The 13717-nt window shown below is 42.9% G+C and overlaps 1 protein-coding gene across 1 annotated transcript in view; it reads right to left on the bottom strand.

Moving 5' to 3' along the window:
- Window positions 1-312: 312 nt before the first annotated feature.
- LOC147662809 (carboxypeptidase M-like) overlaps window positions 313-13717 on the bottom strand; it is a 261102-nt gene continuing 247697 nt past the window's right edge. The window contains exon 7 of the mRNA XM_086950897.1: window positions 313-623. Coding sequence (XP_086807023.1) covers window positions 313-623 — 311 coding nt within the window. The remainder of the gene's footprint in view (window positions 624-13717) is intronic.

The raw sequence follows: 13717 nt of genomic DNA, 5'->3' as shown, positions 1-13717 counted from the left end.
CGCCATTCTTGTAAATATAGGCAGCAGCGTAAAAATGAATGAGTGTTGCGGTGGAACGCCTGTAGCAACACCCATTGCCCAACCCTTTCCGCTAAGTGTAGCGTGAAAGGGTGCCTTGTAAATAAGGCGAAGCCCCTATCGCCACCACAATGTCTTTAAAAGTGATGTTGTGGTGGCAACAGGGGCTTGTAAATATGCCCCTTGAACTGGACGTTTCAAACCACATTAAACGAGCCTATTTGACAACCTGTTTTCTACAATCCCACAGAACTCTATGGAAGCAACTTGCTCATCTTTGATAACAAAAATCACCTATTCTTCCACACCTTCCCCGTTAGTGAAGAAAAGTCCTTCGACTGACATCAACACACTGGTCATGTACAGCACACTGGTTGTCTTGCCAGAATTTACTTGCACCTTCGCGGCAAAATTAACACAGAAAAGAGTTACATCATTTATAAAGTACTGACCTAGATGGACCTGCTTCATGTACTCCAGTAAGGCCGCTCGGTTTTGGGTCCAGAATTCCGGAAGCTGCGATGGAAGTGGATATTTGCAGCAGGACAACTCGATAGTGATCTCAAAACACTGTCCCCACACGTAATTATAATCCTGCATGCCGCCTAGAAGAAGGGACAGGGGTTAGAGCATCACGGAGCAGCCTTCTCGAACAAGCAGACTGCAGATAAGTGATGTGGACAGGGCATATATCACAAAGGTTACACAATACATCGCAAACAATGAGGACAGACAATAATGACCTGAGTTAATGGGGATACACCCTAGGATGGCAGCTGCCTTTTGCCCAACTGGGTCAAAACAAGGTAACTGCATGTGCCTATCGCTAACACTAATTTGCCCCAAAATTAAGGCTTTTTAAAAACTAAGGGGCATATTACCAAGCAATAGCGATAATTATCGCTATTGCTTGGTTAGAGACAAAAATTTACCGCTGAGCTGCGGCGATTTTTATCGCAAATAAACCTTGGTATTACCAAGGTGTATCGCAAATGCGATAAAAATCGGCCGCAATGCATGAATATCGCTGAAAAGTCAGCGATATTCATGTATTACCGAGCTAATGCTCTTAGCCATGCTATCCACCTCCCATTGGATCACATGGCTAAGAACTGCACAGGGCAGGTGTTAGCTTTTGGAGATATTCGCGCTTAGCGCGAATATTTCCAAAAGTTGGTAATAGGAGATAGCGATGTTAGCGACTGTTTCCAGTCGCTAACATCTTGGCACGCCCACTTTGCATGTCATTAGTGATAAATATCACTGACATGCAAAGTGGGGCCCAAGATGGTCGCTATCTGCTACTAGCTGTCGCTAACTGTTGTTAGCGACAGCTAGGTAATAGGGAGATCATTTTATCTCCTCTTTCTTGGCTTTGAAAGCCAAAAAAGCGGAGATAAACCCCCTTGATAATATGCCCCTAATTTATTTTGAATTTGCATTTTATTTAACATAGCAGGAAATTGCGACATTTTTGTATTGTTGACACATTTGAAATCCCTTCTAAAATCCCATCTGTTTTAACAATGATCATTGCTTACCGTCTCGGATTTTGTTCAGCGTCAAAAACTGCTATGATTCGGCGTCAGGAAAACAAACATCATTTCTCTTGCCAAATGTTGGCGTTTCGAGCATTGGGGCTAATTATTGGGCAATCGGAAATAGTACCAATATTACCAAACTGGCAGTGTGTGATCTTTGCACCGACCTTTGCACCAGGCAGCCACTGCAAATCAGCATTTACAGATGCAATGGACTTGACCTTGGTTGTCTCCAAAATCTGGATATTGGCAATGACTCATCATACCTGGGTTTCACAAGAAGGTTGGTTGAGCATATTAACTAATGTATAATTGTGACATATGTTCAGTTGTTCCAGTCCCTCACTTCACAAGATCTTTGAGGTTTTCTGGCAAATGGCGTCAAAGGAGAATACGATTCACGTGTTCAGGATCCCACACAGCAATTAGCATCAATTGTTCCATACAACAGCACGCTGGTGCCCGCTGATGGGGACATGCATCAGAAACCTGTATCAATGACCCTAGATGGTTCTAGACCTAGGACCATCTCAGTGGTCCTAGGACTAGAACCATGATGACTTCTGACTGTGTAAATTAGCTCCAGTGAGTTTCATTTTGTTTTATAGTGTGAAGCTGACTCACGAGCATTGGAGCACTTCACGATACAACCTGACTAGGTTACGCTTTTTTAGGCACACAGAGATGTAGTGATTTGCTCAGAATCACAGAACTTTGAGCAGACTCCTTGATAAGAACCTCGTGCCCCATGTTCCAGAGTCTATTTCTAAAGTCTCTGAAAATCCAGCATGGATTAGACCCTCCACGGACTGTGTTTGGCAAACCTCTCTTAGAAAGCATATGCATCAGTTGCACTAGAATTATATGCATCAGTGGGCCCAGGCAGTACATTTGCATTATGGCGTCTCACGGCAACATTGAAGACCTCACTCAATAAACAGTTTTTATGGCCCACACAGTCACTAACCTTAATGGCCAGACACAGTGAGAATCGCTGCCAGCTCTTTTCTGCATGCTCCTATCTGCAGCTAAAGTGAAGAACCGACTCATATTAGTGGACCATGTGAATCTCCAGTGCCCGGAAGTGCCACGAGTGCACGCTGCTTACAACAACAATGATGCTGAACACTATTATGAGCATTCTTACATTATTGTTGTGCACCAGTAAGGTCAATCCTAAAATATTATTTTGTTATTGATAGTACTGCCAAATGGAGCTGAAACTTTGCTAAAATGGTGAAGGAAGTAGTTTTTTCATCCCGTTATGGTTTTAGCAGTAAACCCCTGATGGGAGGTTCATAACAGCTTTGAACTAGGGGAAGGGAAACCACTGTTGGGAGTGTTGTGCTCTGGTGCACTGGAAGTCAAGGATGTGAACCGTTGGTATAAGGGCTATGCATGCCCATTGGAGCGTAAAGCCATTGACGTCAACTGGGGTAGCCCATTGTGAGAAGGTAATGCCATTGCAGCTAGTGGAGGCGAGTGTTATGATGCATATAACGCCATTGAAGTCCATTTAAATAACTACTGTGGAAGATCTGTTGCTTCTCCGCTGGAGGATACTCTGTTCTAGGAGAGTGATACATATGATTCGAGGGTTTCGCCAGTAACGTAATCAGGGGTAATACATTTCATCCTATTTAAATCAGTGAAGTTTAGCCATTGGTGGTAGTGTGATGCAGGTTTGTGGAGGGAATTGCTGTTGAAGTCAATCACGTTCAACTTTGAAAGGGTGACGAAGGAGTTTGACCCCTTTTAGGTTCTAGTGGGGAACCAATGCTTTGTGGAACATGTTGGCTTGTTAGAGGGGAATGCCACTGAAGCCAATGGGGTGAAGCAATGTTGGAGGTGTGATGTAAGTGAAGCCAGTCGCTGCTGGGAGCTAATGACACTGAAGTCAGTGGGTGACTGTGAACCATTGCTAGGAGTGTGTGCAGGGTTGCTAGGAGGCAGATGACATTGAAGTCTATGGAGATAGTTTGCTTGTTTGTTCGGGATGTTTCTGGGTCGAAAGATGAGTCTGGAGGCAGTGACCTACTCTTTAGAAAGATAAGATGAAAGAAATGGGAGCATACCAACTACTTTACACAATGTATTCACTTCAGAATGCATCTGTTAGCATCATAGGGAACCAGGGAGTTTGGAATAAATACCTACGATCCAAGTGCCAAGAAGGAATTCAGTTTGGTTTAGGTGTATGAGTAATACTTTGTAAATACAAATGTCCTCTAATTTGATGGTAATTTCAGTGGTTTCATTACTGCCTCCAAGTAAGGGTTGGTACAGTGCTCTGATTATTTAGTGTTTGCTGAAACTTTTGTTGACTGAGCGGTCTTATTCAATGAGATGGAGGGAGATTGGAGGTTCAACTTGTCAGCAAGTGAGCTATCCAGCCAGCTGTCCCTTCTGGAACATGTATTTGTACTTTCTTAAGATAAACACTGGTCTACAACAGAATGCAAAGCAATGAGGACTTAACAGGGACTGTAGGCTAATGATCTGACCAGAGAGCTCAGTTTATCTCCTATCAGAGGCACTAGGCCATGTAATCTGTCACGCTCTTTGTACTCTGCTATTTGAGGTTTACTTTTCTCCTTATACACTCTGGACCACAAGTACTAGATTTAAAGTGGTTTACGTTCGAAAGGTAACATTATCTTTATAGGTCCTCCCTTTTTGAGCAACTCCACCTCTCATTCAAGAAGTGGGAGTTTCGTTCCCTCTCTCCTGTGAAGCAGTGAGTCCTCTCAGGCTCAACAATGCTCTTCGATCCCCAAGGGCATTGTGTCCCTCCTCCCAGCATCAGTGGATCATCTCACCTCCTGCCCCTGAAAAGCTCTTGCCCTGCCCCGAGCTCATGTGCTATTAACTTCAGGCTGCAGAATCCCAGAGTGAAGTGGTGAAGGAAGCCCGTCACACGCATGAAAATGACTAGTTTTTGGTATAACTGGACATGTTTCCACCCATACATCCATCATTTCACCATTCCTTCCATCTATCGTCTCATCGTTAGTCTTGCATTTATCCTTCTACTCACACTTCCAACCATTCCTCCATACTTTTAACCATTCATTTATCCACCAATTCACCCTCCTTTTACCAATCCACCAATTCATCCTTTTACCTTTCAATCCAGCCGTCTATACATCCATCCACCCATCCACCTATTCACCAAGCCTTTCATCATTACGAACACTTTCTTTCACCCACCCTTGTAAATCTTGTTCTCCATTTCCATCCATCAAACCTTTTATCCTTGCATTCACCCTTTCATCCACAGTTCCTTCCTTATTTTTATATTTCCTTGCTGTTGCTCTTCCTTCCAAACCTCTCTCCCACTCTCTTTCATTCCCTCTCTTTCTCTCTTAATGTCTTTGCTGTGCTTAACTCCTTATCACTGTGTTGTTTGTCGTTTTCCTTTACGATTGATTTTTTAATAGCTTTTACCTGCAGAGCTGCAGCCAGGACAGGGCCATAAATAACTATAATTGTCAACACTACTTCGCATAAGTTGTGAAAGCGGGGGTTCAGGACGCCCTCTGGTCATGCCTCTAGGGCAGCAACTGCTCAAAAAACATCTTATGTACTTGTGCATATACTTATGTTTAGGAAGAGTGCGAGAATGGACGCAGTGGCTTATACAGATACCTACTGTCTTTGGAGTGGTCTTTTGAAACAGTTTAAACCACCCTGAATATTGAGTTTAGTAAAGTGCAAGAGGTAGAAGGTACTTCCCTTGAAATTTACAAACTTCAATCAACTATATATATACTTTGGAGTTCAAACAGGAGCAGCAGAGAGGAAACCCAAAGAAATGGACATTATCAGCAATAGTATATGTTTTAAGTGGTTTAGGGCCGGATGTAGGACGGTCGGTAACGGCCGAAAATCGGTATTTTCGGCCGTTACCGACCGAGATTCACAAAATGGTATGTAGGGCCACATATTTTACAGATTCGGTAAATTTACCGATCGGTAAATTTACCGAATCTGTAAAATACCGAATCGGTATTTTTACCGATTCGGTAACAATGAGATGTAGGTGGGACTCTTCTGAGTCCCACAAGCCTTACAGAATCGGTATTTTACCATGAAATTCAACTTCATGGTAAAATACCGATTCCGGTGTGCATGCACATGTGTGCATGCACACCTGTGCCATATGACAGGCAGACCTGCCCTTAGGGCAGGTATGCCTGCCACATGGCCCCCGAATCTTTTTTGGGGGTGCTAGAGGGTGTCAAAGTGACACCCCCTGCACCCTTGTCAAAATCAGTATTTACCGATTCGTAAATACCGACCGGTAATGACCCATTCATTCGTATGGGCTTCAAAGCCCATAGGAATGAATGGGGCATTACCGGTCGGTATTTACCGAATCGGTAAATACAGATATTTACCGATTCGGTAAAAGGAACATCTGGATGTTCCTACATATCCACCCCTAAGATTTACCGATTTTTAATTACCGAATCGGTAGAATTCGGTAAATAAAATTCGGTAAATCTATTTACCTACATCTGGGCCTATGTTCTTGAACGGTTTAGGTCCTTCCATCAGAACCGCTCTCAAAGATTCCTAATCAACGGTAAACTGTCCGCTTCCTCTCCGATAACCGTCGGAGTCCACCAAGTATCAACCCTGCCCTTACCCTCTTTAATCTTTACCTTGAACGGCAATCAGAAGTATTACGCACCGCCAATATCTCCTATCAAATGTATGCCGATGACACCCAGATCTACATCACAATGTCTTCTCCCGAAGAGATCCTCTCCCTGAACGAGGCCTTCAAGCCGACTGTCCAATGGCTCACATCTAACCAGCTCAAACTCAACTCACAAAAAACGGAATTTCTTCTAAAACCCCAACTAAAAACAACCCCCACATTCAGGAATGTACTAAAGCGATCACTGCCTTAAACTGCACTACGACCATAGTGGACTCTGCCAAATCCCTTGGAATAACTCTAGATTGCAGTTTAAATATGCATGGACACATTAACTCAATGGCCATAACCACCAGATTTCACCTGAGCTATCTAAGAAAGCTAAAACCCCTCCTCGACACCCCTGACCTCAAAATGGCAGTCCAGGCACTAGTCATCTACAGACTCGAATATGGCTGCTCTTCTCTCTCGGGCCTCCCCAAGATCTCCCTGACCCCTTAAAAGCCTGCCTTAACACTACCCCAGACTTCTAACAGGCTCAAAGAAATTCGACCAGATTTTACCACACCTGAAAGCTCTTAACTGGCTTCCTCCTGAGGCCAAAATCCAGCTTAAACTCGTTTGTATCACTCACAAAGTTCTATACACTAATTCCCCTGTATTTATCGCCCAGAACTTGGAGCATCCGGAGGAACCAGAAACTCCTGGTCTGCCAGAGACCTCTTGCTCCAGCCTCCGCACTTGCGAAAGAAAAAAACATACAATCAGGCTTTCTCAGAGGCTGCACCAAGAATATGGAACTCACTCCTGCCTGCCATCAGAAAAATTCCATCCCTGGCACGCTTTAAAAAGAAGGCCAAAACCTTTCTAATGGACGAATTCCTTGCCTAAGTCCTGCACTGCACTCACCTCATACCCTACTACTGCCGCACCTTGGATTTACCAGATTGTATCCACCCGTCACCTCCCGGCATCACTCCTTTAGACCTCTCGCTCTTGTAAAATGTATATATTTGCTTTCTTTTCACAAATATTCCACCCCCTTACTAAGTTCTTTTGTATTAAAGTTTTAATCCTGTGAAGCGCTCTGATACCCTTACGGGTCAAGTTCGCGCTCTATAAAACACAAAAATAAATAATAAAGTATTCCCACGTACAGTGACAATTATATCCATGCCATAGTATATGCCGGAAAAGTGAGAAAGGGTAACACATTGGTACAGGCGTTATACAGCCAGCCGTGGCACTTGCTCTGAGGAGTGTACCAATGAGCAGCAGGGAGAAACTGCTAGGAGTACGAATAAATGCAACCAAGCCATACAATGTACAGCAATCTGTTGGGATGGGCACTATAAACCAGCCCCAAGGAGTGGACATTATAGAATCAGTCATAGCATATGCTCTGAAGAGTCCAACAGGAGCAGCAAAACTGCACTCTACTGGCTAAATGACAACGCACAGAAATGCCAATTTCGGGCATGAATTTACCACCTAACCACTAACAATTAGGCCTAAAGTTGCATCCAAGCTATGTGTCAACAGTTTGTGTGCATGAACGTCATGTCTGCTTGTGACAAAAGTGTATTTGCAACCTCAAATCACAAATTCTAATTCACAAAATAAGAATTTGTGGATTTTCCCAGATGATGGCCTTCATAGCGGCAGAAATGCCACCAGGATGCTGTGGGGAACATCCTTTTCAACGCGGATGTTACCCCGCAGTGCTTTTACGACGCGTCCTTTACAACGCAAGTCGTAACCACGACTTGCGCTGGAGGCACTAAAGGATAAAGAATAGTATATTTACTATTCCAACACCTTCCCTACTATCCACGGGGACTGGTGTAGAATAGTAAATTATACTATTTACTATCCGCGTCCAACAATGCAAGTCGTTGTAACGACTTGCGTTGTTAAAGACGCTTTGTAAAGGCACGCGTTGAAACGATACGCGTTGTACCGTCATACATCCGGATGGTGTACCCCTGTATTCAGTTACATGAATAAGATAGTTGTTTATGAGGATCTACTTGAGAATCTGAAATTCCATGATCAAGATAAACATTACCACTATGGTTTTGCCAAGAAAAGATTTCTACATTTTGTTTGTATTTATGTCAATTATTTTGTGTAGTGGAAGCTCCCTTAGTCCATCTCCCTCCCCCACTCCTCACCCCCAACACCCTGCAACCATCTGCAGGTCACACTTCGAGTCCCCCATCACAAACCCTTAATCTACAAAAAGTTGAGGTCATGATTTTCTTGATAATGGTGTTCTGGGTTTCTTGGTGAATATATTAAGATTTAATATATTTGGCCTCAATGTATGGGATTTTTGTGGTCTCTATCATAAGAATGAATAACTTTAGTTTCAAAATCTCTGAAAAGAAATGAGTTGTAGGGTAGTGGGTAAACTTTCAAAAATAATGGTATTGTTGTTTTGCAGGATATACCTCGAATCTCCCCCATTACCCATCACTTACCCACTTTTTGAGTGAATGAGTGCTTTTTTAATGGTCTGACTTGACAGCGCAGCTGTTGTCAGATAATTATGTGAGCATCACTAGTCAGATAATTATGTGAGCATCACTAGAGAGGGGCTTTAGCTACGCCCACATGTTAGGAGGCTGGAGTACATGTTTTGATAGGGCACTAATTGTGTGCTTCCACAAAAAAAGTGATTGACCTAGACACAGCTGTGTTCATTTTGTTTATTTATCCAGCTGCTGAAGCTTGATCTTTCAGGAGCACATGCATGGCATTGGAATGCTATTATAAAGTCTTAGATACTAAGATAACTTATGTTATTTTTCTCTGGCAGAAGCACAGATAGGAGGATGGCAGACCGTAGCTACATTGAGTTTTAGTTCTGGCTTGACAGTGCAACTGTCACCTGACCTTTTAACTTACAGCAACACTATATTATAGCTCTCTACTTCCACACAAGTGCACATCTATTTCCATGCTACTTACTAGTAACGCTTCAAATGACAATACAACATTCCTTGAAAGCCAGACATTTTGGCATTGCCAATGCTTTTTTTAATTTCCTACTTGCATCTTCCCTATTTGGCTGTTTTTAACATGCCTGACCAAGATTACTAGGGACTCAGTTTGGTTGCCTGCAGTATTTATCGTCTGTGGAGACGACCATAGCAGTGTCAACAATCTTAAATATGGGAGCACAGAGATGACAATGATGGAACTCTTCCTTGGTTCTGGTCATAAGCTAGTAAGTTCCCTTTATAGGTCAGGTTCAACAGTCTAGCTGTTGCCTTACCTTATGTGATCAACCTAAAAAAGAGCTTTCAAGAGTACTACAGAGTGAAGTTTTGATTCCGTCTACATGTTGGTGGACAGGAGTACATGTTTTGATTAGGAAGACGTTATGTGCGTTCACAGAAAAAGTGCTCACCTTCCAAGAGCTGTAATTTTTTTATCAAGTTGATTAAGCCAAAGATCTTTATCCATCTTGTGAGTTGCAGCCTACCTGTGCCCCAGATTGCAATGAGCAGAGTCGAGGAAGTGGTAAGGAGACAGACTAGTGCTGTCTCTTCCCCAAAACAAAAGTTGTTAAAAAAACGATTTCCCTTTCTGTGATTACTGTCTTTGCTTGTGGTTGTTACAGTTTAAAATTGCAGTTTTAACCTGCCTGTGATTGCATATTTTAGCACATGTTTTGTGTTTTAAACTTGTGGTTTTCCTGTCCACGATTGCTTCCATTTAATTTGTTGAATTGTAGGATTTGCAGTCCAAACTCTGTAGTTTATCCCTTTCATTCCTGGTGACCATTCAGTTTTCCCTCCAAATTTCTCCTTTGCTCTGAGCTAAGACCTTTATGTTAAAACAGTGCACCCCAGTCACCATTTTGTGTTCACAAGCCAGTGAGACCAGCCCCCCTGCCCCTCCCCCCCAGCAACTGGGATAGTCTACATCAGAGGGTGCTTCTGTGAACTGTTTAAACTGGGTTTACTACGGACTGTACACTTTGTTTTTTGGCCAGGAGAGGGAGTAACGTTTTATTCAAACAGTATTGTTAGATTTCAAGTTATTGAGGCCTTTACCTGCAGAAGTCCAAAGTGTGGATTGCGCCTGTCTTCCGAGGCGATTCTGAACAGGAGAAGCAGCTCCCCAGCCCCCATCCCCAGGCCAGCAGACCATTGGCTATTCAGCTACCAGGCAACTCTGAGCCCTCCCCACACACCTGCCCCGGCCCCTTAAGGCTTTGCTGGGTGCACCCCAAATCATTCTCCTCCATCTTGTGAGTTGCAGCCTACCTGTGCCCCAGATTGCAGTGAGCAGAGTCCAGGAAGTGGTAAGGAGACAGACTAGTGCTGTCTCTTCCCCAAAACAAAAGTTGTTAAAAAAAACGATTTTCCCTTTCTGTGATTATGGCCTGTGGTTGTTACAGTTTAAAATTGTAGTTTTAACCTGCCAGTGATTGCATATTTTATCACCTGTTTTGTGTTTTAAACTTGTGGTTTTCCCTGCCCATGATTGTTTCCATTTAACGTGTTGAATTGTGGGATTTGCAGTCCAAACTCTGTAGTTTATCCCTCTCAATCCTGGTGACAATTCAGTTTCCCCTCCAAATTTCTCCTTTGCTCTGTGCTAAGACCTGTATGTTAAAACAGTGCACCCCAGCCACCATTTTGTGTTCCCAAGCCAGTGAAACAAGCCCCCCTGCCATCCTCCCAACAACAGGGATATTCTACATCAGAGGGTGCTTCTGTGAGCTGTTTAAACCGTGTTTACTAGGGACTGTGCACTTCGTTTTTTGGCCAGGAGAGGGAGTAAAGTTTTATTCAAACAGTATTGTTAGATTTCAAGTTAGTGAGGCCTTTACCTGCAGAAGTCCAAAGTGTGGATTGAGCCTGTCTGTCTCCTAAGAGATTCTGAACAGGAGAAGCAGCTTCCAGCTCCCTGGCCAGCAAATCTTGTCTGAGGAAGCTGGGACCTTATATGTTCTGCTAGTGTTTGGTACATGTGTACACTGATTGGTGGTTGTATCTGGTGTTTCTATTGGATTAGGGTTAGTGTCCTCATTGGTTTGGTATTTGAGGGTTCTGATTGGTTTCTGGGTCTGTGATTCAATCAATGCAGGGTTGGTACTAGGGCTAGGGTTAGGATGTCTATTGGAAGTAGGGACTAGGGCTTCCTATGTTATTGGTTTTTGTGAGTAGGGTGGGACTAGGGCTAGGGTTGGACCTTTAATTGGAAGTAGCGATTAGGGCTTCTGGTGTGATTGGTTGCTGGACTAGTTGTGGGACTAAGAGTAGGGTTAGGCTTTCTATTGGAAGTAGGGACTAGGGCTTCCTGTGCCATTGGTTGCTTGGACTTGGGTTGGGACTACTGGTAGGGCTAGGGCCTCTATTGGATGTAGGGATCAGGGTTTTTGAACTGATTGGGTGCTTGGACTAGGGATAAGATTGGCTGTAATGTCCTGGTCTTTTATTGAGTCTAGATTTTAGGGCCAGTGTTGTGATTGGATAGTGTTAGGGCTAGGGTTCCCATTGACTGAAGGGTTCACCTGATTACTAGGGCTATAAAATGCCAGGGTTAGGACGTCTCAGCCCGGGCTTCGAGGCTAAGGGCAGAGAGGACAAGGGCAGTTTCCTGTTTGGGACGGGCCAGAAATGCTGCCTATTTTCCCACTTAGCAATACCCAGCCCACACCATCCACATCCACAAACTTATGGTACTTATGGATCTATATATTTATTACCTTCTTCTAATTTAGTATTTCCAATGCACTACCCTATTTCTCATCCTATACAACTATCAATATATCCTCTACATCCACTCTCATTTATCCCAAACCCCATACCACTACTATGATCCCCAAAATAACCCTTTCTAGACTCTATCCTACTCTACCCTCCTTGCACCATCTGACACCTCTTTTACTATACTGATTCCCTAAAACAAACCTTTCTAAACTCTTCCCTCTGACTCCTCCTCTCCAAAACTCATTTTTACTCATCCAAAAGCCTCCCCCTACTGCTAAAAACAAAAAAAACATATTTCACTCTTTTATCCCTTCACTATCCTTTTCAATCAAAATTAACAGACTAACATGTTCACTTCTCAAATTCCAAATTCAACTATACTAATTCACCACTAATCTTTTATGGGTTCCGGAGTGGCGTGCGACTTGCCAGAAAAGCGCTTCAACACCCATCAGCGGTAACAAGTGCTATATGCATGCAAACCTTTCTTCCCCTTTTATCCCTCCGCTATCCTTCTCACTCCAAATAACTGACTAATATCCACCACTGAAATTACTTCATATTTCGCCATATTAATTCACCACTAATCCTTCATGGGCTTCCTAAATAGCGTGCGCCAACATCCCATCAGGAGTAACAAGCGCGATATAAATACAAACCTTTTTCCTCCTCTATCCTTCTGCTTTCATTCCAAATCCAAATAACTTACTAACCTACCCACCACTTAAAATGTACTTGCATGTTTCACTATACTAAGACAACACTAATCCTCTAGTTGTCCCGGAGTAGCGTGCTACTCGCTGAAAAAGTGCTTCAATGCCTCGTCAGGGATAGCAAGCCCAACATAAATGCAATTAAAATACAATTCAACAGAGCTTGACCTTTAGGCCAAACAGATGCAACTGCAATGCTATATGCCTCCTACATAATTAGATAATGATGGTGTCTGTTCTTCTCTGGCAGTAGCACAGATAGAAGAAGGGATGTATTGCAGTCAAATCCACCTCCCCTTTCCCTTTCTATCATCTACTTCAGGAATAACGTAACATGACACTCCTCGAGAGAATGGTGTGTTTTTCTAATTCCTATTTTTAAGACAGATGGGCTGGAGAGGCTTTTTTAAGGGCCTTGACTCCTAAAAAGTTTATTTAATTATTTATTTTTATGTCTTTTTTAATACGCTACTAATATATCTATTATATATCTATATTTGCACATATTATATTAAACTAATTTATTTATTTAATAAGTACCCTTCGGTGAACCCTAAAATGCCTTACTACATATTAGTGTTACCTATCCTTGAAGCATAAAAACTGGTACACCTTTCCATCCCTAAACCATAAAATTCCCATAGTATCCATTCATTCTACCATTCTCAAGAGCCTAGAGACACTAATACCTCTTACTGCTATCATCTCGAAACCTTTAACATCCCTAAACACTACTCTTCCTCAACTGGAAAACTTTACTACCCTTGAACGCTGCCCATCCCATCCCTGAACCTTAAAATCCCTTACTACACCTTAACACTACCCTTGCTGAACTGAAAAACATTACTATCCTTTAATGCTGCCTATCACATCCCTGAACCTTAAAACCTCTTACTACTCCTTAACACTACCCTTCCTTGAACCCTAAAAAGTCCTTACTACTCCTTAAAGCTACACTTCCATGACCCCTAAAAACTCCTTGCTAGTCATTACGGGTACCCTTTCCTGAACACTACAAAACCCTTAACATCACTCTTCCCTGAATCCTAC

The sequence above is a fragment of the Lissotriton vulgaris genome, unplaced genomic scaffold (genome assembly GCF_964263255.1).
Source record: "Lissotriton vulgaris unplaced genomic scaffold, aLisVul1.2 SCAFFOLD_2136, whole genome shotgun sequence".
Taxonomy (NCBI): domain Eukaryota; kingdom Metazoa; phylum Chordata; class Amphibia; order Caudata; family Salamandridae; genus Lissotriton; species Lissotriton vulgaris.
The sequence above is the reverse complement of the archived record's forward strand: the minus strand, read 5'-3'. Positions and strand labels throughout refer to the sequence as shown.